Source organism: Drosophila santomea, chromosome 3R (assembly GCF_016746245.2).
Source record: "Drosophila santomea strain STO CAGO 1482 chromosome 3R, Prin_Dsan_1.1, whole genome shotgun sequence".
In the NCBI taxonomy this organism is placed as follows: Eukaryota; Metazoa; Arthropoda; class Insecta; order Diptera; family Drosophilidae; genus Drosophila; species Drosophila santomea.
Window position 1 is genome coordinate 24,811,960 of NC_053019.2, and position 23,390 is coordinate 24,835,349.

The 23,390-nt window shown below is 44.3% G+C and overlaps 7 protein-coding genes across 12 annotated transcripts; all 7 read right to left on the reverse strand.

The window, feature by feature from the left end:
- Window positions 1-233: 233 nt before the first annotated feature.
- LOC120454063 (lipase 3) lies at window positions 234-1,874 on the reverse strand. Its single transcript, XM_039639072.2, has 3 exons — window positions 1,686-1,874; window positions 893-1,618; window positions 234-834 (listed from the first exon to the last, which is right to left on the reverse strand). Exons 1-3 carry the CDS (start codon window positions 1,827-1,829, stop codon window positions 439-441), a joined length of 1,266 nt encoding a protein of 421 aa, XP_039495006.1. The 5' UTR covers window positions 1,830-1,874; the 3' UTR covers window positions 234-438.
- Window positions 1,875-2,824: 950 nt separating this feature from the next.
- LOC120451883 (lipase 3) lies at window positions 2,825-4,483 on the reverse strand. The gene is made up of 3 exons (XM_039635890.2): window positions 4,301-4,483; window positions 3,518-4,243; window positions 2,825-3,455 (listed from the first exon to the last, which is right to left on the reverse strand). The coding sequence occupies exons 1-3, from the start codon at window positions 4,463-4,465 to the stop codon at window positions 3,072-3,074; spliced, it is 1,275 nt and encodes a 424-aa protein (XP_039491824.1). The 5' UTR covers window positions 4,466-4,483; the 3' UTR covers window positions 2,825-3,071.
- A 943-nt stretch (window positions 4,484-5,426) lies between these two features.
- LOC120453580 (laccase) lies at window positions 5,427-7,529 on the reverse strand. Its single transcript, XM_039638339.1, has 2 exons — window positions 5,733-7,529; window positions 5,427-5,669 (listed from the first exon to the last, which is right to left on the reverse strand). Exons 1-2 carry the CDS (start codon window positions 7,527-7,529, stop codon window positions 5,427-5,429), a joined length of 2,040 nt encoding a protein of 679 aa, XP_039494273.1.
- A 216-nt stretch (window positions 7,530-7,745) lies between these two features.
- On the reverse strand, window positions 7,746-9,098 carry LOC120452168 (superoxide dismutase [Cu-Zn], chloroplastic). 2 transcript variants are annotated; one of them, XM_039636273.1, is made up of 3 exons: window positions 8,786-9,098; window positions 8,204-8,425; window positions 7,746-8,141 (listed from the first exon to the last, which is right to left on the reverse strand). In XM_039636273.1, the coding sequence occupies exons 1-3, from the start codon at window positions 9,044-9,046 to the stop codon at window positions 7,815-7,817; spliced, it is 810 nt and encodes a 269-aa protein (XP_039492207.1). In that variant the 5' UTR covers window positions 9,047-9,098; the 3' UTR covers window positions 7,746-7,814. The 2 variants fall into 2 exon arrangements, with proteins under 2 accessions (XP_039492207.1, XP_039492206.1); XM_039636272.1 differs by having other exon boundaries at window positions 8,204-8,428.
- Window positions 9,099-9,890: 792 nt separating this feature from the next.
- LOC120453538 (protein FAM98A) lies at window positions 9,891-11,463 on the reverse strand. The gene has a single exon (XM_039638289.1). It carries the CDS (start codon window positions 11,388-11,390, stop codon window positions 10,080-10,082), a length of 1,311 nt encoding a protein of 436 aa, XP_039494223.1. The 5' UTR covers window positions 11,391-11,463; the 3' UTR covers window positions 9,891-10,079.
- Window positions 11,464-11,741: 278 nt separating this feature from the next.
- On the reverse strand, window positions 11,742-16,455 carry LOC120452301 (SH2B adapter protein 1). 4 transcript variants are annotated; one of them, XM_039636437.2, is made up of 4 exons: window positions 16,288-16,455; window positions 14,733-15,365; window positions 13,021-14,364; window positions 11,742-12,586 (listed from the first exon to the last, which is right to left on the reverse strand). In XM_039636437.2, the coding sequence occupies exons 2-4, from the start codon at window positions 15,240-15,242 to the stop codon at window positions 12,230-12,232; spliced, it is 2,211 nt and encodes a 736-aa protein (XP_039492371.1). In that variant the 5' UTR covers window positions 15,243-15,365; window positions 16,288-16,455; the 3' UTR covers window positions 11,742-12,229. The 4 variants fall into 4 exon arrangements, with proteins under 4 accessions (XP_039492371.1, XP_039492370.1, XP_039492372.1 ...); XM_039636436.2 differs by having other exon boundaries at window positions 16,121-16,455; XM_039636438.2 differs by having other exon boundaries at window positions 13,021-14,349; window positions 16,121-16,454.
- Window positions 16,456-16,893: 438 nt separating this feature from the next.
- LOC120452680 (signal peptide peptidase-like 3) lies at window positions 16,894-23,165 on the reverse strand. Of its 2 annotated transcripts, none has more exons than XM_039637031.1 (7): window positions 22,871-23,165; window positions 19,224-19,665; window positions 19,033-19,158; window positions 18,494-18,685; window positions 17,971-18,424; window positions 17,766-17,886; window positions 16,894-17,700 (listed from the first exon to the last, which is right to left on the reverse strand). In XM_039637031.1, exons 2-7 carry the CDS (start codon window positions 19,513-19,515, stop codon window positions 17,632-17,634), a joined length of 1,254 nt encoding a protein of 417 aa, XP_039492965.1. In that variant the 5' UTR covers window positions 19,516-19,665; window positions 22,871-23,165; the 3' UTR covers window positions 16,894-17,631. The 2 variants fall into 2 exon arrangements, with proteins under 2 accessions (XP_039492965.1, XP_039492964.1); XM_039637030.1 differs by having other exon boundaries at window positions 19,033-19,173.
- Window positions 23,166-23,390: the final 225 nt, after the last annotated feature.

Consider the following 23,390-nt stretch of genomic DNA (forward strand, 5'->3'; position numbering starts at 1 on the left):
AACCATGAAATGGGAATGAAAAGCTTGAATATGCATTATTCCTTCGGCTGGCCGGCTATCAACTGGCAATCAGAAGTTGGCCGAGTGGAAAAATCAAATGTGTGAAGTGGCCGGCGGTGGGGGGAATGAAAAGCGGTTGTGGTTACAAGGAAAAGCGTCTGAAAAGTTGGCTATCCATGAGCTAAAGTTTGTAAGGAGTTAAGCTGCACATCTTATCGTTCGAACTTGTTTCTATATTTATATTATTATCGACTTTTTTATGTTAAAGCCGGGGGGGAATAACATATACGGTGAGTTATATTTTGAAAAAAATTGTACGCTTTTTAACGTTTTACGTTTTTTTAAATATTTTCTCTGTGTTAATAACTTTTGGTTATGTGTGATTAGCTTATCTGTAAACTTAAAATAAATCCCACTAGAGATTATGCAACCAATCTATCACGTTCCACCATTCTCCAACTCGAATTCCTCCATGATGGCAATAACTGGCTCGTTGACATACTTGCGAACCTCCTTGTTCAGGGAGAAATCGCCATGATCCCACTCCGGATCCGCCATGTGGTGCATCACCTTATTGGGCAATATGTTGGCCAATTGCTCGACATCCTGCACAGCGGCCAGCTCATCGTTATCGGAGTACCACATGTGCACCTGGGAATCGATCAACTCGACAGGATACTCTGGAGGCTCCTCAGATCCGTAGACCTTCAGATTCTTCTTGGTGCCATGATCGAATAGCCGGAAGTAGCCCGATTGCTGTTCTTGGAGGTAGTGCAGCATTTGATCAGTGGAACAGCCTGCCGGATGTGTTGCCATACCTTCTGGCATAGCAGTCTAAGGATTTACCAACTATTAGAATCTATTATACAATTTTTTTCAAAATATAACTCACCATATTCACACGACCTCCTGAGTAAAGTTTTGCCACGGCACTCTCGCACACAGGACGCAACATAAAGTCCGGTTGGCACATATTGAAGAATATGGCCATGATGAACTCGTTATGAGGCAGAAACTCCTGTGAGCCAAAAAGCACTGAATAGGCATTCCTGTGACCCAAATATGGACCCAGGGCACGCACTAATCCATTGGACAAGTTCTTCATTATGGCCACCGGGGCGAACATGTGAGCGGTTTTGATCTTATCGTTATATTCGGGTTTCCAGGACATCAGTGCAAAGTATACGGTGGTACCCTGTGAATGACCAACATAATGGATGGCATCCTGGCCCTGACCATTCTCCGTACCCAGGGCGTAGTCGATAATGGCGGCTATATCGTAGATGCCGATCTCATGCCAACTGAATTGCCAGAAAAGTGGGTGATCCGGGGAGAGCGTCGTGTGGTTTCTCGAATAGGAAGTTCCACGGGCATTGCCCATCCAAACATCGAATCCCGCATCCGCCAGCAAATATGGCAGACTATCATCGGGTCCATGCAAAACCCAGGCATCCGAGCAGCTCGTCAATCCATGTTGTAGAAGGACAATGGGTCGCTTCACGTTCTGGTTCTGCAACTTGTGGGAGTAGGGGATACGAAAAACTCCCAGGATGTAACCATCTTCGGTAACTATGTGATGATGCTCCGAGGGATATCCGTGGGCGGCAGTGCGGTCAGCCTGAAGTGGGTAATTATATTTTAAACTTAATCAAATTCCATTTAATAACAATCAATATCCAACTTACCGTTGTTGCCTTGCTCTTGAGGCTAATGTGGGCCTCTGGATTATCGTACAGTTTGTAGAAGTCAATCGGTGCTTCTATTGCTGCGGAATGAACTCCCACGGCAGTAGCAGCCAGGATAAGTAAACTTGCCGTAACTCGGTTCATTCTACTGACTTATGTCCTCAATGGTCCGATGCCTACTGACTGTGGGCAAACACATGAATTTCAGCTTTTGTAGAGGTGCCAGGAAGCCAGGTGGTTTAGTTTCAAGTAGCTCTTACTATCGGTGGTTTGATTATATATATTTAGACTGTCAAGATAATCCACAAAATACCCGAACGTGCCAATCGAAAAGTAATAAAACCAATTAAACGCTGAAATAGTTACTGCGTCCTGCACAACATTTATATGTTTGGAATTTTGGAAAATTTCAAAACATAAACAAGAGAGAACGCTATAGTCGAGTTCCCCGACTATCTGATACCCGTTACTCAGCTGGTGGAAGTGCGAAGGAGAGTCTTAAACACTGACAGTTTTTGGCAATTTGTGGGCGTTAGGGTGGGCGTGCCAAAAAGTTTTTTGGCAAATCGATAGAAATTTAGAAGACCAATACAAAAATTAAAAAATATTAAAACATTTTTCAAAAGTGTGGGCGTGGCAGTTTTGGGCGGTTTGTGGGCGTTAGAGTGGGCGTTAAAGTGGGCGTGGCAACATGAATCGACAAACTTGCGCTGCTTCTATGTCTTGGGAGTCTGTATGCTTAATCTCAACTTTCTAGCTTCTGTAGTTCCTGAGATCTCGACGTTCATACGGACAGACGGACAGACGGACGGACAGACGAACGGACAGACGGACATGGCCAGATCGACTCGGCTATTGATCCTGATCAAGAATATATATACTTTATATGGTCGGAAACGCTTCCTTCTGCCTGTTACATACTTTCCAACGAATCTAGTATACCCTTTTACTTTACGAGTAACGGGTATAAATACCAAATAAAAGACAAATAACCCATTTTAAAAGTTATTTAGCTTGACGTATTCCAAAACGACGTCAATAAACTGACTGGCTTATCAACTACTAAGCCACTTGACATGTTCAGATAATCTAAAAAAAAGTGTGCCCCCTTCAAAGGTGTAAGATTAAGAAACCACTTATAGATTCAAAAAGCAGTAGTGGTGTATTTTATAACACAAACTTCTTAATGGGGAAGTTCCTTCGTAATAAGGAAAGTCGAGTGAAATCTTATGATTTGAGTAAGCAGGAAATATGTGTCGAGTGTAAAGTGCAAATCGGTTCAATGCTGAAGTGTGATACCTTCGTTTATGATATGATATGATGGGATCAACAGAAGTGCACCTCGAGTAAAACTAAGTACAGTTAGGCATTTGGACTATGTCCGTATCACTTTCCCTCGTACTCGTTCAGAATGGCAACGATAGGATCATTGATATAATGGCGCACCTCCCAGTTCATTGAAAAGTCCATATGATCCCACAGTGGATCCTCCATGTGGTGCATCACCTTGTTGGGCAGCGTTTCGGCCACCCGCAGGACATCCTCAACTGCGGCCATCTCATCGTTGTCCGAATACCACAGATGCATCTCAGTTGTGATCAGCTCAGTTGGATAATCCTCAGGGGTTTCCGCTCCATAAGCCTTCTGATTCTTCTTGGTGCCGAAATCGAAACGCCGAAAATGTCCCGATTGATGCTCCTGCATGTAGTGCAGGATTTGATCCGTGGAGACACCAGCAGGCATCACTCCAAACCCCAATGCAGAGGCGGTCTTTTTGGAAAACAAAAAAACAATTAATAAAAATAAATACCATAGGAATTCGTTTAACCCACCGAGTTAGTTCTTCCTGTTTCCTCAGTTGTTGCACTACCGCTGCTGCAAAATCTGTAAGCAATCGAACCCGGCAGGCAAACACTGTACATCAGAGCCAGGAAGAAGTCGTTGTGCGGCAAGAACTCTTGGGAACAGAAAAGTGTCGAGTAGACATTGTTAAAGCCCAGGTAAGGAGACAGTGTATTGACCATGGCATCGTCCATGTGATCCATAAAGGCCACAGGAGCCAGCATGTGAGCCGTCTTGATCTTGTCGTTATATTCCGGCCTTGAAGAAAGCAGCACAAACATCACTGTGGTGCCCTGGGAGTGTCCTATGTAGTGTATGCCCTCCTGATCCTTTCCGTTCTCCGTGGACAGGGTGTAATCAATGGCGGCGGCAATGTCAAAGTATCCAATCTCGTGCCAACTGAAGCGCCAGAAGTCCGGATGACTTGTCGAGCGAGAGGTGTGGTTTCTCGAATATCTATTTCCGCGAGTATTGCCGATCCAAACATCGTATCCAGCATCGGCGAGCAGGAAAGGAAGCCCATCATCCGGTCCCAGAATTGGCCAAGCGTCGGAGCTGGCAAATAGACCGTGCTGTATGAAAGCAATTGGTCGCTTTTCGTCCTGGTTCTGGAGATTGTGCGAGTATGGAATTCGGAAGAGGCTGACGATGTAGCCATCTTCAGTGGTCACATAATGTCGCTCAGCTGGATAGCCATGTTCCTCGATGAAATGAGTCTGAAACGAGCTTATTGTTAGTATATCAATCTCAAAAAAAATGTGAGTTAAACCTACCGTGTCGGGACCATTGGTTAGCGATAGGTGAGCATCGGGGTTATTGAACAATTCATAAAAGTTGGCGACCTCTGCAGGATCATCTGGAAAAGGAGCACACTGAACCACTGCTCCCAGGAAAATGCCAGCTAAGGCACAACAGACAGCGATGTGAGATGTATACATGGTGCGACTGAACTGGTGAACAATTTCTGATAACCACTTCCTTATAAACACATTAGTCGGCCACTTTAGTTAAGTACTTAGTTTGATACGAACCAATCAACTACATAAGCCAATTAAAAAGGAATAAACCCAAGTGCTTGGAACATCATAATCTTCATCACATACAACAATAAGAACCATATATCCCCAATAAGGTTTGTGGATTTCCCTTCGAATTTTCAATAGAGCCCAGTTAACTTCTGTACAGTTTCAATTTCTTCTTATCGAACACTGCAGCTGGCACTCGAAGAAATGGTATTTCAGACTTTTTGGGCTGAGTTTTCAAGTGTCGACATCTTTCTGCCGTGAATCTAACAAAATCCAATCCAATCTTATCTTCAACGGTAGACTCACTTCGTTGTTGAAAAGCTCGATCAGATTTCTAATTCTCACTTCAGACTTACTTACTTTATACTTCACTCAAATGCAAATTATAATTCGATGGATGTCAACCGACTTTTCTAATCAAAAAGCAATTTTCCCATGTAGAAGTACAGGTCGTAAAATTTATAACTACCGCTCTTTAAATGGCTTTATAGCCCAAAACAACACGCAAGTTGATGGGGGTAAATTCTTCGTTAGATTATTAATACACTTCTGAGTGCCTTAAGCAGATAAGTTAAGGCCAAGCGATTAGTTTTAAAATGAACACGCTTTTGTGTATAGCAGGTAATGAGTTTAATAAGTTCAATAATCTGGAACTTAAAAAGGTTAAAGATAAAAAACGGAAGTACGTACATACAGCAACATCAGATACAACTTTAATTGTTAAAGAAAATAGATAATAAATAAATAATAAAAAAAAATAAATAATTCAAATAAATAATCTTTTAACTCTAGTTGGCAAATTCAGGTCACCCAGATACAAAAAGTGCGCACTTTAAGTGGCGAAAATGATTATAATAAATCGAAGAGCAAATGCTCAACAGCGCACACGTGCCGGAATGTTTTTCATCTGGTGATCCTCGCCGATCTTCAACACCGCCACCATTCCTTGGACGGCGTGTGCTTCCACATGGCAATGATATAGCCAAAATCCGGGATTATTGGAGATGAAACGAACAATGATGTATCCCTGTCCGGGAATTTGCACAGTATCCTTGGCCACGGCAGCGCTGTCATCCGATAAGCGAGGAAGACGACCTCTGCGATCCAGCTCCTGAATCTGTGACGATAACAAGGATAATAGGTTTATAGAAGATAAACTATTTCTATAACTTTTACTCACATTGCGCAGATCGTTGAGATTGCCCAGTACTCCCTGGCCCACCAAACGGAAAGTGAAGCCGTGTATGTGGAAAGGATGTGTGCTTTCCAAGTAGTTGGCTACAACCATCTCCAGAGGACGATAGGCCGGCAGCCGCATCACATTCACACACTCACAAATCTCGCGCTCACAATTGCGTCCTTCTGCGGCCAGGGAGCTCTTATTGCAGAAGTACCCATCGTCCTGGTAGAGATGCCTGCCCTGCAGCAGGGATATTGCAGGGGAATTATACGAAATATCACTGATTTGAAACTGCAGTTCTCCGTTTGGCGCTGTCCGCGAACCGAAACTGGAGTAGTGGGTCAGGAACTTGGTGTAACGAGTCCAGGGCACAGGATCCACGGATCGCAGAGCCACGGTGCCAACATTGTTATCCTTGTCCAAGGACTGGCGCAGTGAGGATATGGCGCTGGAATTGGCAGGCTTAAATCGAAAGTCGTTGACCAAGACTGGATCTTCCACTGCAGCCCGACTAGTTTGCTTATCCAGAATATCACCCTGTGGCAACTCGGAGCGCGCAGATCCGCGATAGCTGAGCACAGCTCCTTGATAAAGATTTCGACCCTCGCACTGCTCATAGCCTTTGATCCTAATCCAATAGTTTTTCTTATACTGGTTCGCATCCAAAATGAAATCAAAACGCTCCGCGGAGGTCAAGAAGAAGCCATCGGCCAGCACGGGTTCAATGTCATTGCCATCGGTGCTGATCATCAAGAGCCTGTGCTGTTCGATGGAGAACTCCACAGGACAATTGGCTATGCCGTTGAGGATAACTCGTATCCTGTAGCGATAGCCAGGAGTAACGCGAAGTCGTTCATACCGATGACGGTTATCATTGTCGGGCAGTTGGCTAAGATGATTGCGACCCTTGCCATTCACCAGAATATTCCGCACATCCTGCAGATTGTACTCGTAGAAGATATCCTGAATCATAAGGGTGTGCTCCACCAGATCATAATCGTACAGCTGCGCGTGCTGATTCTCCTGTCGCGTTTGGCGAACTATCAGAGCACCAGCCACTCCGAATCCCCGCTGCCAGCCCACATGGCTGTGGTACCACAGCGAACCACTTCGATCCACCTGGAACTCGTAGCGTTGCACCTCGCCAGGCTGCAAAGGATACTGGGTAATGAAGGGTGCCCCATCCATTTCGGGGGTTCTATGCATGTGCACTCCATGCCAGTGCATCGTTGTTGGCTCACTTAGATAGTTCAGCACATCCACGACGACAGTGTCATTCTCGCAGAGCTCTATGGAAGGTCCTGGAACCAGGCGATTAACAGCCATCACAGGATTAGCGACTCCATCGCCATAAATACAATGCTCCGAGGCACAGGCCCGCTCATCGTACTGACACCTCTGACACTCCGGTCCAAGTCTCTGGTAATTGTGCACCACCAGTTGGTAATAGCAGTTCTGCGATTGCCCCTCCTGGCAAACTCTTCTGCACGGATGACGATCAAAGTCCCCAAAGTTGGCCAACTCCATTTGGCTGTAGTCATTCTTCAGGTCCAACGAGGGCTTAACCTTCGTGGTCTTATTTCGCATCCACGCAAACGAGGGCCACTCGAACTTGGCCTGCGGCAAATCGGAGGACTCCTTGGAGGACTCACATTGAGCCAGGTCTGAGCCGAAAGCCAGCAGTATTATCAGCACCAGGCTGGGAAGACTTTTATTTTCGCGTTTGAACATCGCGAACCGCCACGGGCAACTGGCCACTCGATTCGCGGGCAGCCGACGAAGAAAGTTTTGGCCCATTGGGCGACCCAGACCTTTGCGCATGCGCCGCACGTAGTGGCCATTAAAGCTGAGCTGAATTTGATAAGCTCGAAATTGGTTGATATTGGGCTATCAGGAAACGCGTGGAAGTTGGAACAGCATAACAGTTTGGCTAATTATGCGAATCTAAGTGTAATGTAGCCAAATATTACAATAAATACCAAACAATAAAACAAACTTTTTGGACACTGATCACTGGCACTGATCAAAGCCTCAATTGAGTAACTACAAATTATTTATTAAGAGAGTGCATATGAATACAAGTTAAATCTCTGGGTTTTCCATTGCAGGTGCTGCTGGGGCAGCTGTTGTCATACCTGACGCACTGGCTGCTGTGCTCATAAGACTAATAACCCCACAGGCGATGGCAGCACCCAGTGAGTTCTCCTCGTTCTGATAGGCCAGCGGATTTGGCATTGCCTGAAGGGAGGAGGAGAAGACCTCTGCATTCAGAGCGGTATTCAGATCGATGGCCTTGCTGTGTATCACTATCGAACGTCCTACGATGCCATTGATGCCAAACAATTGCAGGTAAATGCTCTGGAAGACCGCCGAGATGCTGCCATCATCCTTGGTGTCCACATTACCGAGCTGTATGAATACAAAACTCATTAAATCATATCAAATTTAACTACGCTTATAGGGGAGCTTACAAAGTTATTGGGAAACTGCCCGCCAGTGGACTTGCAACCATCGCTGAGATCTCCGAAGGTGTGAATGTGGAGGGCATGTTTGCCGGGCGGCAATCCAGTCACATTGATCGTCACCCTAATGTCCGAGTTGTAGGGTAGCTGTACAAAGGACACCATTCCGGCCACGCCCGCTCCTTCCCCATCGCCCACCAGTTTGGCACCCGCCTGCCACTGAGGAACCAACTGCTGGAAAATATAAATTAAATAAAATAAAGTCAAGATCAAACTGCTTAAATAATTCAAATGTCGGAATAAAAAGTGTATAAGTTGCGAAAGAAAAAAAATTGGGACTATAACAAGCGCTATTAGCATTTCAGATTATTATAAAATTAAATGGTAGTTGCAAAAAATGTGTGAGTTCCCCAACAACTCTTTTCATTGAAAATGGATCTGCACAATATAATGTAATTCCATGGTTGAAACACAAAACACAAAAGAAATCTAAATGGTTAGCTAAATGAGTGTGTAATTTACAAATTAATAGAGGTTCATATATAAATTAAATAAAGGCAAGGGTATAATTGAACAGCCATAAATACTCACATATGTGTATCCCAAATACGATGGCTGTGGTGGCAGTAGAGGTCCCAAAAGTCCAGCTGGTCCTGGAATGCCCACAGGACCTCCCAGCGGAACGGTCAGCCGTTCGTACCGCTTCACTTTGGTGCCGGAAACCACCTTAATGCCGTCATCGAAGCGGGTCATATTCACCGGACGCAGTCGATCCAACAGATTTTGTGCACTGCCAGGCGCAAAAATGCCGCCATAGCCAATTACCAACGCCAGTATCAGTTTAATGAGCATTCTGAGCTGGTTAAGATCGTAGGACTCGAATGTGGGAAACTTGCGACCTCACCGATCTGGGGCTTCGGTTGAACTGATCCAAGCGCCCGACTCGGCCCATCCATGATGACTTCGACATGGTTTTCACGCCGATTGACCACGTTAATTGTCCACCGGCCTGCGGCTCGCAGTGGTTGCGATATATATAGACAGATTGAGAGATATACTCCGTCTATAGCCGGCACATTTGATGACTGGATTGGACGCTAATGGCAACTGAGTGTCGCGTGTGTCTGGCTCTGATGCTTGGTTACCTGCCACAGGGGCGTACTTCTTGCGGGGATTGAGGGCAAGATCACAAGCTCGTTATTGAGACGTTCTGCAGCGGCTGACAGTTCAATAATATCGAACCGCACTTTGAAAAATGTAATTATATTACACAAATTGGAAGTATGTCTAACTTTATCAATACAACTTGAGGAGTTAAAGGTCATAGCCAAACACTGATGGTTCTACAATACACTCTATATACATAGGTTGACCTATGCATAGCTAAAATTTAACTAGCTCTCCATTTAAGTGCATATCTAACTCCAACTAGCACTTAATATTAGTTAACAAGGCGTTGACAGATATCTATTTCTTATTGAATATTTAATTATTAAATTAAATAAATTGTAATATCAAATTCAAGTCACATATCATAGCATCAGCATGGGAATAACAACTGAATGCTTTGTGCCGTTGCCCCCATTATCTATCTGATTAATTTGACTATAATGTAAACCTGAGGTGGCTAATCACCAACCCGTTGAAAGTGAAACACCCAACCCAGATTTCCGAAAAGCGCAATCGACACGCGAGATTTGCTGGCAAATAGATGACATATATAGTTTATTTTATAAATAGCTGTCCGTTTGCAATTATAAACAAATTCATTAGATTTCGCAATAAGTTAAACTAGGTTATGCGTGCAGCAACGATGAGTAATGTTAGTAGATTACAAGAGGATCAGTCCTTTAAGGTCTAAGTTGCGGCTTTTTGCAGTCAGGGATCATCGGTGCCCGCCACGGTATCCTCCACGACCTCCTCCTCTGCCTCGTCCTCCTCCATCACGTCCGCCCTGCGGATTCCAGCCTGTGCCCTGCACACGCCCGCTCCCTTCGATCCATTGCTGGTCATTTCTTTCGCGGCTGCGTTCACGTTGTTGGTAACTTTGGTTTTGATATTGCTGCTGCTGTTGCTGAGGTTGCTGCCAGTTGCCACCACCACCGCCACCTCCTCCTCCTCCACCGCCTCCCCTGCCTCCACCGCCGCCTCCTCCCCTGCCTCCTCTAAAATTACCTCCTCCGCCGCGTCCGCCACCTGGAGGACCACTAGCCCTTTGCTGCTGCCACGAGGGCATCTCTGGTGGCGGCGGAGCATGCTCATTGGCCCTGCCTCCGCGATCGGGTACCTGACCAATGACATGCTTTTGTATTTTGGAAGCCGTGTTCTTCCTCACATTCGCTGAGCTCGTCTTCTCGATGATGGCCAGATCGGAGCGAGCTGCCAACAGGGCCACCATGTCGGTTTGCTCTCCGCCCACTCTAAACTGCTCCAGCTCCCTCATCTTGCGATTGAAGCGGTCCATGATCTCATTGGAGCGCTGACGCATGGACTCCGACCACTGGAAGCTTTGTACAGTGGCCTCCAGGCGCGTGGTCATCATCTGCCGGCGCAGATTGTACTCCGCCTCCAGTTCTCGATGCAGGGAATCCAGAACTCGCCACTGTGCATCAGTCAAGGGCTTCTTTAGCTTCAACAGCGGATCGCTGAGCACTTGGGGATTAGTTTGCTTAATGGCCTGCTCCAAACGGGGTGTTATCTTCTCGAAAAGCAGCTTGGTATTGATGTTCTTGGGCAGTTCGCCTAGCTGTAGATCCTTGGCAAGACTTTCGACCGCCTGTTGGATATTTGAGTCCGCTTTCGAGCGTTTGCAGGGACCCACTGGCTGCGACTTCAGAACCATCTTGGTGGTCATCAGTTCGGATGTGATGTACTCCAGCAGCTGCAGCAGTGCTTGCCGTTCCTGGAAGCGCTGCTCTATGGCTCCCTGCACCAGCCGGCGGTACGGGCAGCCTAACTCGGTGAGCAGCAGGGACAGCTCGAAGGCGAATTCATCGTTATCCGCTTTGCTGGAACTCACGCGCTCATCGGTTTTTCTCAATATGTGCAATTCGTGGGCCAGCCAATGGATCACCGCCCGCAAGTCCGGACTTCCGATACCCGCGTCCAGGGCGCGACTCAGATTCTCCTGCTGCAGACAGGGTCCTTGGTAGGACAACGCCTGCAGGGAATCCAAAACGTCCAGTTCCAGCTCCATATCCTTCGAGAGTTTTAGCTTTTCCTCGAATTGTCAACTTTTTGCCTCTTGCCGGCATGGCAATGTGACCATCGCTTCGTAGGTCAGAAAATACAAAAACTGTTAGAGAAGTAGACCTGCCAACTCGTCAAAACCACGCTGTAAAGTTAGCACGGGCGCGAACCATAACAACATTTTCAAAACGAAAATTTAAACTAATTATAAACTAATTTTAATACGATATAAGCCTTAGTATAAATAATTGGGCGAGCCTCTAAAAAACCTTAAGTACATCTTATAACCAAACAAATTTTATTAATTTTTATGAAAGCTATGTCAAGTGACCGACCAAATTAAACAATTAAACAGAGATTTACTTTTACATAACTTCATTTATTGTAGTTTACCAATTTCAATATATATTTATGTATATATAATTTATATTTATAAGTATAGTATATATGTATGTATTTTTGTTTTGTAAAGCAGGAAGTTTTAGGATTCGCATGAGTCGCACCTTTGGTGCCCACAAAAATCGTACAATTTTCATTTGCGTTTTTTTTTTAGGTTTTTCTTTGTAGGTTTTTCTTTTCTATACATACAACATTGATGTACTTAAAATGAACACACACATTTAGCTATATAATGTATACATAATAATGTTCAGTTACTTCATGTCTTCCAAAAGAGGTACTAACTAAAATAGAAACAAGTGAATCAAGAAAGCAAAGAACGCACATTGGATGCGAAAAAAGAAAACACAATTTTCCTCTCTCCTTCAGGACAATGATTAAAATGGCACAAAAGTAAAGTTCCGCTGGTAAAGCCACGAAATGCAGTTGAGGATCGATCGCGCGGACTTAGGTGAAGCTGTACTGATTATCGACGGCCCGTCCGGTGCATTCGGCGGCTCCACCACTGGATCCCGATCCACCTGCTGCTCCGCCGCTGTTGCTGCCACCATCGCTGGGATGCCGGTTGCTGGCAGAGCCCGCCGTATGATGGGCAGCTGCCTGAAGGGAGGCGTTCGAGGCCCGCAGATGTGGCTGGTCCAGGAAATTCTGGGCCGTTGGCGGTGATCCGTGCACTGTTAGCGTTGTGGGATCCAAATGGAAATAGACTTGCTCCGGAAAATAGACGTGTGTTGGCTCCTGTGGCAGTTCGATTTCATTTGTCTTTAGGCGAACACTCAGATTCATGGTAATCACTTCGTTGCACTGTACGGAAAATAAATCAAATTAGTTAGTCTGAAGAATTTTTAAGGCGGTCTGGGGTGTGTGGCGAAACATGAAGCATGCGACAATCAAATCAAACTAAACACAAATTAACTAAAATACAACATATTTACTCGAAACTAAGAGTTGCCAATTCTCTATTAAAATTACCAATATTTGTTTGAAATTAAGCTATGCAAGTTATGCAGCTTGTAATTCAAATTTGTTACTTCTATTGATTGAGCAGTTTACTGTGGCATCAATTGTTGTGTTTATATAATTGAATTTGAGTTATTTACTAAGCTATACACATTCAGCAGTTCACAGTTCAAGCCCCAGCCCAGTTGATATGAAATGATAACAACTTAATTGAAATCAAAGTAAAATAAAAAACCATCACTGACACTGAATTGACTCCAAAATTTTGGCTATCTCACATGTCTCGGCGACGGATGGCCACCGCCAGCAGCTCCCGATGCACTTCCTCCGGCCGCATTCGATGCCATCGAGGATCCCTGGCCATTATCGTAGCCATTGCCATTGCCGTTTCCATTTCCATTGCCATTGCCATTCGTGGAAAGATCGTTGAGTTGTCCTGAGTCATGATTTGCTGCCATCGTCGGATCATTCAGTCTGCTGTGTGAGTGCACCCATTCGGTTAGAGTCACATCCGAAGTGCCGCCCGATTCCAGAGGTATTGGGTTGTGGCGGAAGTGTTCGAGCATTTCCTGGATCGAGGGAAACCACAGGTGCTGCACGCGACACTGACCCTTCTCCGAGATGGTGAGCCGCAAATGCTTCGCCCGTCCTTGGAAATTAAAGGTCAGGACGAACTCTCCGCGGCGCGTCTCGCTCTGTCGCACCAAGAAGTATCCATGTCCGGCCGCATCCGAATGCAGGACCATTCGCGCAGCTTCCGATCGCGTCAGTGTGCCGTGGAACCAGGGAAAGACGCTCATTTCAGCCGTCAGATCCGCCACATCTGCATCGTTTTCGGTGCCTTCGATGCCATCGAAGTTGCTGGAGGCGGACAGGCGCTGTTCACCACGATGGGGTCGCACAGGTATATCTGGTGGCCCCGAGGGCGGTGTGGTGCCCAACTCGTTGATGACATTTAGTTCGCTGGCAGATGTGGCACCTCCCTGGCCCAAAGCACTGTCTGCAGACAGGGATGAGGTGAGTGGAGCTCCGCCTCCCACCAGATTGCCATTGGAGCCGCCCTGCTGCTGGTACTGGGGATTCTGAATGCCGCCAATGGGATTGGGACTCGGATTTGTGGGCGATGTTTGCATGGCGGACGCCATCACACCGTCCGACTCGATCGTTGGCTGCTGAGTGGGTGGCGTTCGCATGCAGTAGCGTATAGTGGCTAGCCAACTACGCATCTCCTCAGCGCTCTCCGCCTCAATCACATACTCCATGTTGTTGTCCGCCTTCAGGACGAACGTGTTCAGCCTGTCCGGCATCTCCAGAGCCGTGGTTTCGCGCGCCTCCGAGATGAGGAAACAAAAGACTCCACTGCGCGGCTTCGTCGCCTTGTGAGGTGTGTAAAACTCCAGCATGTAGCCACCCACTGCCTTGACCAACACCAGTCGGCACTTCTCCCACTTTTGGGAGCCCGTCGGTTGATCCAGACTCTCCGGCGTGAGGTTGTTCACGGTGCCCTCCTTGCGGCACTCCACCACGATCTTCGCCAGCTTCGTCTTGCTCTGCTTGCCGCTGCCACCGCTGCCGTCCACATCATCCGAGTTCTTGTGGAAGAAGGCCTGTAGCAGAGAAATCTTTGACAGTTAAAACAAGTGGTGACAATATAGCCGGAGTTGCCGACTATCAAACATCCTGGCACTCAAATGCTTTCTAATCAATGGGAAATGTTTCGTTAGCTGCAAACTTGAAAGAAAGACTTGCATAATTGACAGCATGTTCTGATAATCGTGTCGTATTCAACACATCGAGTAGAAGATAGTAATACCACTTCAGTAAGCTCTAATCGGACTTATGGACAGAATGCAAAGAATGCTAAAGTGAATGTTTTTATCTGCATACTTTTCGTTCGTGATTCGTGACCTTCTTAATGGTTAATTCGGACAACAAAACATGTCTTATGAAAGTATGATTATCAAGCGATTTGAGAAGAACATCAACTCACCTTGCCCTTGCGCAGTCCTTTGAATGATAGTCGTCTTAGTAGAGACTTTGAGAGCAGCTTCGGCACCTCGTGCTCCTCCTCGAAGTCCAGCGAGCCCGCTCCCGATTTCAGAGTGCTCCTCCGCTTAAAGAACTCCGTGTCATAGTGCGCCGAGAAGGATTCCACAAATTTCTGAGCAAAGCTGCGATGCTGGATGTTCCTCGCCTCCTCCGGCGGCAGATTGCCATTGATGTACGTGATGCAGGCCTTGGCGAAATCCGAGGCAGCCACACGGGCGTGTCGTTCGCAGAACTCCTCCCAGCTGGTGCCTCCGTACGCATACGAGGACACACCCATGGCGTGGCCCGTGCCAATGGGTGCGGGTATCAGGTCGCTTCCTGCTGCTGCTGCTGCCGCCGCCGCTGCTGCGGATGAAGTTCCCAGGCTGTGATGACTGCTGGCCGACGTGGGCCCAATGTAACCGCCTGCGCTAAAGGCGCTCGTGTTCGCTCCAGTGCTGTTGCCACCCATTTGGCCAGGTGGTTGCCAGTGCCGCTGGTCCAGGTCCTGCTCCTGTTCCTGCTGCCGCTGCCTCTGCCGGTTTGGGTTCAGTTTGCCACACGAGTTACCCAGCTGGAGTCCGTTTCAAAAGCGCTGAAATGTCAGCCAAGCAAAGCGATTGCGGTTTAGTCAAGTTTCTTGGCAAAAACAGGCCCATTTTTGGGATCTTTGGGCTCTTTAAGAATTACAAATCCATTAATAGTATAGATTAGTTGTCATATGTATTTCGACTATATTGGGCTGATGTGCAACGATCTATTTCTATTCTCTGACGCACAGGATTAACGTTTTTAACGAATTGGGGGAATTCTGCCAACTTTAACTTGATAAGAATGTATTGCTAACAAAAACAAAATATTAATGAAACATATTGATTTTGCAACCCAATTCATAGTTATTCAACATCCTGACCTTTTGATAGCAGCAAAAGCAAAATAACATTTTTAAAGCCACAAATATGCAAAGTGCGTAGATAATGAAAAGCGCCCAGACTTAAGCACATATTTTTTGTTCTTAAGAATGTATGGAGAAATTAGCATTTATGTAATGAATATTCACGCATGTTTGCACGTTACATTAAGTAACACGCATTTTCAGTGCCACAATTAATCCTTTTCTCGGCAATTAAAAGCAAACGAAAACAAACTTGCGGCGTAGCCCACACACACCCACTCACACAAATGCACAGGCAAGCAGACACACACACACCCACACAGCCGCGCGGTGGTGAAAAATTTCCCACAGGAATTTCCACGCCTACGTCACATCGCAATATGCGCGTGGAACACGCTTATAATATTATCAGATATACTATTAAATTAGCCACTCAGCACATGTAAATAACTCACTTTGCGGTTGAACTATTATCTAAATGCTCGGCATCTTTTTTATACTTTTATTTTTCTACACAAAGTGCATGATATCTCGCTCGCACACACACAAACACACACGCACATCCGCTCAAAATATTCTTTTGCGTTAGTGGCAAGTTAGTCAACAACTGAAGTGCACATACACTGGATGGTTTTTATGTCGTAATCGTAATTAATGCGTCGACAGTTCCGCTTGAGCTACCGCTTGGTTGCAATATTATTTATCACTGATTTGTTTGTGTTTTTTGCGATTTTAAACGAAAAAACGTCGAGCGTGAAAACTAGAGCCGGACGAAAGTCGATTCGTATGATAGATAACTATCGATACTAGTTGTACCGATGTTCTAAATGGATGGTGGCTCCGCTAAATGGGAGGCTGTACTCGCTAACGGGAATTTAGCCGATAAGGTGTGACCGTGCTGCACATAAAAACACGATTACCGGTAGGTTGGAAACTTTGGTAAATAAAATGATGGGAATAAATGGCGCCAACATTTAAATGGAAACAGTCTAAAAAGGATCTTTTTAATTCTCTCGCACAAGCGATACTGCTTCTAATTCTTGTAAAACCAGCTTATTGCCAAAGAAAAATGAACCGACCATTTGTTTTAAATCTCACATTTTTATTGTTTCTATACGTTTCGAAATTGCATTTACTTAAAATTAATATGTAACTATCGTTTCCATATGCATACAGTATTTATTTATTGTTAGCTGCGTTAATAGTAAATAATTAAAATTCTTGAAACTTAATTTTGTGAAACACACGCAGTGCAACAGTTGTTGTCTAGCATTATTAATTGATTTATTGTTTGCAACGAACACATGCATTTTGGCAAAAACATCATTATGGTCGTGAATTTCTGTGGGAAACATTGGGTGACAAAACAGGGAAATCGAAGGACGGAAATGAGAGAGTGAAACGGATACGGATCGCGATTAAATGTGTATGAAGGCGAGCTTACTAACTATTATTTGTTGCATGGTGGTTTGTTATTATTACACATAACTTAAGTATTTACAGAACGTACTGCCCGGAACAGGTTTCGCATGGATGTGTGATCGAAGTTCGAATCTCAAACTGTCTTCTTTCTAGTCTTTTCGCTATGGTTTACAGAGATATTAGTAATGCCTATGAAGTGTAACTAATATTTCGCTTGATCTTTGTTCTACTCGCTAGTTATCTGCATGATTGGAGACATTAAAGCCAATTTGAATGAACTCTCGAATGACGTATATATATATGTGAATATATAAAACCTTTCCGCTTAGGCTAAAAACTATAATTACTCGGTTTTTGCTTTTATTTCACTATGAAAACGAGGATCACCTAACTTAAAACGAAACTTAGTTAAGTTGAGTTAAAAAATACATACTCAATACGTTATTTAAGAGACAAACGTTAGTATTAGATCTTATGTGTGTTCTTCACATTGTTTGTTGCTTGATTTTTTGTTTGTTTTTCTTTGCTTTTAGATAGAGTACACTCAGACTTCCAGTTGTTTTGATGGTTGTTGCGCGATAAACGGCTCGCTCCACATGCGCCGCAGGTCGCCCTGCAACAAGTAACAAAATATTACAGATATCACTCGATTCGGAACTATTCAACCATTGACTGTACCTTCAGATAGGCCATCAGCAAGAGCGGCAATAACGTAAAGGGCACTAGATACAGCAGCGCTGGCTGGGCCGCCTTGAAAACCTCGGAGCTGACCGTCGCTGTAAGCAGGCCCAAGAAATAACTGCAATGAAACGGAAATTAGTATTTATCAACTACCCACATCTAAGCCTTCCTAAACTTTCGCTCTGTTTACTCAACGACTTACCCCAGTAAGGAACAATGAAAGTATGTCAACCGGGAGCCAACTCCCCTGGGCGGTGACAGTGTGGGATCCGATGTGACGCCCTGCGCCTTTTTGTACGCATCATACCGCAAGACGAAGCACAGCAAGAGGCCCGGCATTACCACATCACCAAGCCCCAGCATGGAGAAGTGGCCCGTATTGTGGAGGCTGGGAAAAACAAGCTTTCCGGGCAGATTCAGCTTTGGTGTGTCCCGCACAATGCCGCCCAGATGCAACTTTCTGGCCACGATGCCCACTGGATTATCGGCGGGTCGCGTGGCCACCTTGACCATCACGTTGGTGCTAAAGATGTACGAGGAGAGGAATACCCAGAAGACGTCGTAGATGAGCAGGCCGGTCAACAGCAGCGTGGACACCTTAAGGCTGGGCAGACGCACAAACGCAATGAATGCCACACATAGGCCCATGCCCATTGCTGGAAAAAGGGGGGAAAAAAGGCGTTGTTACAGGAAACTCTGACGAATGTCTTCACATCGTTTCTTACCATCCATTAGCAGCCAGTGGCCAGTGAGCACCCAAATGCACACAATCGATACCGAAAGCGTAAAGCTGAAGAGCTCCGCGGCAGTGAAGCGACCGCAGAATCCGAAGGAGAATCGCTTTCCATCCGTGCATGGCCTGATGATGTACTGGCACATGGGCAGCAAAAGAAAGGCCAGCGCCACGGTGGCTATAACTGTGGACAGAGATTGGACAATTAGTAAAGCAAAAAGTACGATATGGCATCTTCCTTGAATACGTATGCAAGTTAATGATAATAATGGCTGTTATCACATTCGAGTTCTAAACTTAAATTTGGTATTCATACTCATTAGTATGAGTATGAGTAATGGGTTTACCAGCTCCTTAATTTAAAGTAAAGTAAAGCTTTCGCTTAAATGTGATACGAAGTGTCGCTTATGACCCCGCACTGATTTGTATTCTCAAATGAATACTTTAATATTTCGAAATGATTTCAAAGGAAACCATAGGCAGATAAGCAGAAATATATATGTACATATTTATTATTTCAACCACACTTACTCGCTGTGCAGACGGCGAAGAGCAGCTGCATCGAGTCGAAAAAGAAGAACATGATGAGCAGTGAGATGGAAGCTCCGAGGGGCAAACACAGGGCGTGCATCGTGTCCAGAGTGGCGAATTTATCCGCTGTGAAATACAGATCTGAAACTTATAAAACATTCCTTATGCTTTTGCATCCATTTCACACATACTTGGTTCCTTCTCGACGGGCTCGCCGGTCAGCAGATTGGTCATCGATTCATTACGCTTCTTTTGCTCCCGCTCGCGTGCCTCCTGCTCGATGTTCAAGGACCGAAAGCTGCCGTAGACTATGAGCAGCATCGATATGAGGCAGGTGGAGACCCGAGACGAGTCCATTACGCTTGAGACCGTCCAGTGGAGTTCGCGGTATTCTCCACCGCCAGCGGCCGCTGCACCGCCTCCAAGTTGGCCGGCTCCAACAGTTTGAGCTCCCAGACCGCCACCGGCTCCACCGTGCGACATGCTCGCTCCGGTTCCTCCGGATGCGACTTCTATATCGCTGATATAGTTTCAGATATCCTACTTATCGTCGCCAGTCGGCTTCTTCGCTTATCGGTCGACCTGCGCTGGGTTTATCGCGTTCTTATGTCGCCTGCACCGCTTCAATCCAAACTGAAATGAAAAGTAGAATTTTTGTGTGGTTTATTGATTTAACGATAAGTAGTATTTTGTTTGCCGACCTTATCGCAAGTAACCCCCGTATATCTTTTACCTTCTACAGGTTATTTAGACAGCTGCGATTAGGCATTTCGGAGCACACACTCCCAAGGTTTATTTTCCACGATTCCATGTCGCCTTAAGTCGAGCGCGGAAACCTTGGGGTCAACTTTCACGCACCTCACGAATTAGGTAATGAAAGCAAATTAGAAAGAAGTGTGTTTGTACTCTAAAGAGTGAAGTACAACTTAGAAGCGCCAGTAACCCAAAACACACTTTAGGCACCAGCAAGTACTTGATCTTCAGAAACCTGAGACATGCAGCTGGGTCTCATAAACACTTTTGGTATCCGCAAGATACTTTTATATCTTGCATATCTTTAGTAGTTAAAGTTAGACACAATTAAACTTGTACTGCTAGTCACTAAACCAATAATCGTTTATGACTTTAATAACCTGCAAAAGTCATTCCTAGCTCCTAAGTGAATATTCATGAATAATTCACTTGCATGTAACTGACCCCCTATTACAAGGTAATAAGCATAGGTAATGAATATAAAACTGGACTATTTGTTTAGTAGTGCACAGTTGTAAAGTAAACTAAAGGATTCCCTTAAAAACAGAAACTGCAGAAAACGCAATGTTGTTTTTGAAAGAATGTTTACCTTTACACTTTGAAAACTAGCGGATAAAAACGCGTCCAGACATTTCATATAAACAAACACATGTATGGACTGTCTATATATAGAAATTATATTTTATTTCCCCCATTTCTTATTTACAACGACTTAGGCACCTTTCCCTTCTAGACATCCAACGGAGAAACAGAAAAAGAAAATCATACCTATAATTAAATTGCAAGACAATATTATTAAAATAATAATTTTAAACTTTCTTTTTAAATTTGCATGATATTGCACAAAAAGATTTCTCAAAGACAAAAAGAAACGTTTTGCGATACTAAACGGGTTTTTTTCTCTGTGTAGGGAAATTATAATAACAACAACCGGTGTGAGAAAATAACAGATTGTCCGCATGGGATTTACAGGCAGCAATAACAACAATTAACAGACAAGAAGAAGGCCGTAAAAAGCAGTTAAAATTGGAATAAATTATATATAAAAGCGTTACCCAGTTTTCCACGATGCCAGTTTCCCATTTTCCATTGTTATTGCCACAAATTCTATAGTATTTTCACACACACCACGCACACACGCAAACACACACACACACACCCACGCAGGGTTGTTGCACTTGGCAAATGGAAATGTAAAGGCGCTGTTATTAGAGCGGCGCTCTGCTAACTCGCTAATGACAATAGGGAGACAGAGCGGGATGGTTGCAAATGACAATAAGAGAGACAAAGCGGGACAGTTGGCAACTTCCTTGGTCGGTGTTGTTGTTGCTTCAATCATGTCGCTTTTGTTGTTATTGTTGCATGTTGCCAAGTGCCGTTGCTCGCACTAATTTATGTTGACTGTTGGCAAATGTAGGTGCATGTGTATTGGTGGCTCTGTTAATGTTTGTGTGCGGAATGCAAATGATTGAAATACATATGTACGTACATACTTATGTATAAATAAAGTGGTGGCCAAATGAATAGGGATTTTATAAAGCTCCAAAATCAAGAATCCTAAAAAATGATCAAGTATTTTACAGGCTAATTAAAACTTGTTTGTGCTCAAATAACCCACATTTCTTTTTATTCTATATTTCAGAACTGGTTTAATTAGTACCCAGAAAAAACATTTTAACTACGCTTTACTTATAACTTTAAATGAAGCAGATACAGAACTCAATATTTATCAATGTATTAAAAAAAATGTATTTTAAAGTTTGTGTTAATGGTTACACAACTGTATGTAAGTGTAGTTTTCAATTTGCATTTTCGTTAGTGTTGTTCATTTCATTTTTTCCGTCTCCCACTGTTTCTATCTCCCTCCTTTCCCCCCCTGGATGCAACAAATTAAATTTCCCACACATTGCAATTTCAAGAGGGCGACAAAATGGCGAGGGGTGGTGGAAAGCTGTTAACGAGCGCTAATTAAAATTAAATTATGTGGGGGGTGTAAAGTTACAGTCTCCAAAGTTGACACAATTTGCGGAGACTTTTCACCATTTACGGCGGTTATCGAACATGAGCTACATAATTAGCCAAACTCATTGAGAAAATGCCGCTCGCATCACACACGCACAAAGCCTCGCACACACAAACACACACATACGCAAACACTTTCTAATTTGAAACGCCCCAAAGTGGGGAAGAAAAACAAAAAAATAAAAGAAGTACCAAGCAATTGGCTTCGCTGTAACTGCCCACGACGAATGTGAAAGTGAAATTTGCGAAGTTACAGCGTTTGAAGCGCCGAGGGGAATTTCTCCAAAGGGGGTACGGACCTCTAACACTGAAAAGAGTGGACCTTAAGGTATAAATATTTACCGCTACCTTGTGCACAGTAGTTTGTTTAAAATTAAACAAGCACACAATGTAGAGGTAGCCTAAAGAAATTCTGGTATATAAACTTTTAAAGTATTGCATTAAACAGAAATCCGAAAATACTTTTTAAAATCTCAGTCATTAATAACATTTTCTATTATCATTCTAACTTGTAAATTAACGTTCGCTAATATAACAATATTTACATAGTAAACAGCAAAATCCGCTACATGAACACCAACGACGGGGGATCCAATTAAGTTTTTAAGTGCACTGAACGCGGAAAGCATAAAAAACAAGTGCGTAAAGTGGGCGCAAAGTTTTACGTTTATTATGCAAAAAGGGGTGAGGAGGAGGAAGGGGGCTTTACTTTGGCGAAGACTGGCTTGCAGCGCTTGAGAAATTTTTCGTACGACTAAAGCTTAGGCTGCGCTTTAAGGTTTTTTCCCCGCTTTTCCGTTTCGTGTTTGGTTACACTCCACTTCATTTCACTTCATTCCATTTCCATTCCACAAAACTCCAACTTCGCTCCACTGCGTAACAAAATTACAAGACACACTCACACAACTTGCAACAAACCGAACAACAACAACGACATCAGCAGCAACAACGAAAGGGGGAAAAATTGTCAAAGTCTCTGCTTTCAATGCAATCGAAATATATATTGAAAACGTATGTGGTGCACTCGATACTCCCCAAAAAAGTTGGGGGACTTTTCGCTTACTTTGCCTTCACATTCACATTCGCGTTTGGCTGTATTTTCCTTGGTTTTTGTTTTTCCCTTTGCACCGATATTCGTTTTCGCGATAAAGAGGTGTCTGCTACATTTTCACGCGCCTTCCATTTGTCTGCGAGCCGCTTTTCATGCAGATTTTCCACGATCTTCGGCGGTCGCTGCACTTAAACGTTAAACAGCCATTTTGCATTTGTTTCTATTAGTAACTATTGCGGAGGAGAAACAACAACGGATTAAACATTTCACGCTTTAGGCCATTTTCGCCTGCGCGAACAGTATGACCGTTTCGCGGAAGTGGATAAAAACCGTGGTCGAAAAGCGGTCACATTTAAATCTCTTCAGAGTTTTACGGATTTTAATATTTATGAAAAAAACTAAATTTCAATTCCTTTGTTTTGAAAATCTAAGTTTGGTTTTTCAATTTCCGACTTTTATAAAACTCAAAATGTTAAGTTTCTTACGTTCAAGTAAAATCTACTTCAAAAATGCGTATTATAGTAGAAAGTTT

Bases quoted from the DNA above. Each gene is read 5' to 3' on its own strand.
- LOC120453580 (XM_039638339.1), bottom strand. From the start codon at position 7,529: ATGGGCCAAAACTTTCTTCGTCGGCTGCCCGCGAATCGAGTGGCCAGT. The intron at 5,670-5,732 runs GTGAGTAAAAGT...TTATCGTCACAG, and splicing joins ATCTCAACGATCTGCGCAAT to ATTCAGGAGCTGGATCGCAG.
- LOC120453538 (XM_039638289.1), bottom strand. From the start codon at position 11,390: ATGGAGCTGGAACTGGACGTTTTGGATTCCCTGCAGGCGTTGTCCTAC.
- LOC120454063 (XM_039639072.2), bottom strand. From the start codon at position 1,829: ATGAACCGAGTTACGGCAAGTTTACTTATCCTGGCTGCTACTGCCGTG. The intron at 1,619-1,685 runs GTAAGTTGGATA...TACCCACTTCAG, and splicing joins TCAAGAGCAAGGCAACAACG to GCTGACCGCACTGCCGCCCA. The intron at 835-892 runs GTGAGTTATATT...GTAAATCCTTAG, and splicing joins CAGGAGGTCGTGTGAATATG to ACTGCTATGCCAGAAGGTAT.
- LOC120451883 (XM_039635890.2), bottom strand. From the start codon at position 4,465: ATGTATACATCTCACATCGCTGTCTGTTGTGCCTTAGCTGGCATTTTC. The intron at 4,244-4,300 runs GTAGGTTTAACT...AGCTCGTTTCAG, and splicing joins TAACCAATGGTCCCGACACG to ACTCATTTCATCGAGGAACA. The intron at 3,456-3,517 runs GTGGGTTAAACG...TTTTCCAAAAAG, and splicing joins AAACAGGAAGAACTAACTCG to ACCGCCTCTGCATTGGGGTT.
- LOC120452168 (XM_039636272.1), bottom strand. From the start codon at position 9,046: ATGCTCATTAAACTGATACTGGCGTTGGTAATTGGCTATGGCGGCATT. The intron at 8,429-8,785 runs GTGAGTATTTAT...TATATTTTCCAG, and splicing joins CGTATTTGGGATACACATAT to CAGTTGGTTCCTCAGTGGCA. The intron at 8,142-8,203 runs GTAAGCTCCCCT...GTATTCATACAG, and splicing joins GGCAGTTTCCCAATAACTTT to CTCGGTAATGTGGACACCAA.
- LOC120452301 (XM_039636437.2), bottom strand. From the start codon at position 15,242: ATGGGTGGCAACAGCACTGGAGCGAACACGAGCGCCTTTAGCGCAGGC. The intron at 14,365-14,732 runs GTGAGTTGATGT...TAACTGTCAAAG, and splicing joins AAGGACTGCGCAAGGGCAAG to ATTTCTCTGCTACAGGCCTT. The intron at 12,587-13,020 runs GTGAGATAGCCA...TTTTCCGTACAG, and splicing joins GCCATCCGTCGCCGAGACAT to TGCAACGAAGTGATTACCAT.
- LOC120452680 (XM_039637030.1), bottom strand. From the start codon at position 19,515: ATGTCGCACGGTGGAGCCGGTGGCGGTCTGGGAGCTCAAACTGTTGGA. The intron at 18,686-19,032 runs GTAAGTGTGGTT...CTCTGTCCACAG, and splicing joins CTTCGCCGTCTGCACAGCGA to TTATAGCCACCGTGGCGCTG. The intron at 17,701-17,765 runs GTACAGTCAATG...TACTTGTTGCAG, and splicing joins TGCTGATGGCCTATCTGAAG to GGCGACCTGCGGCGCATGTG.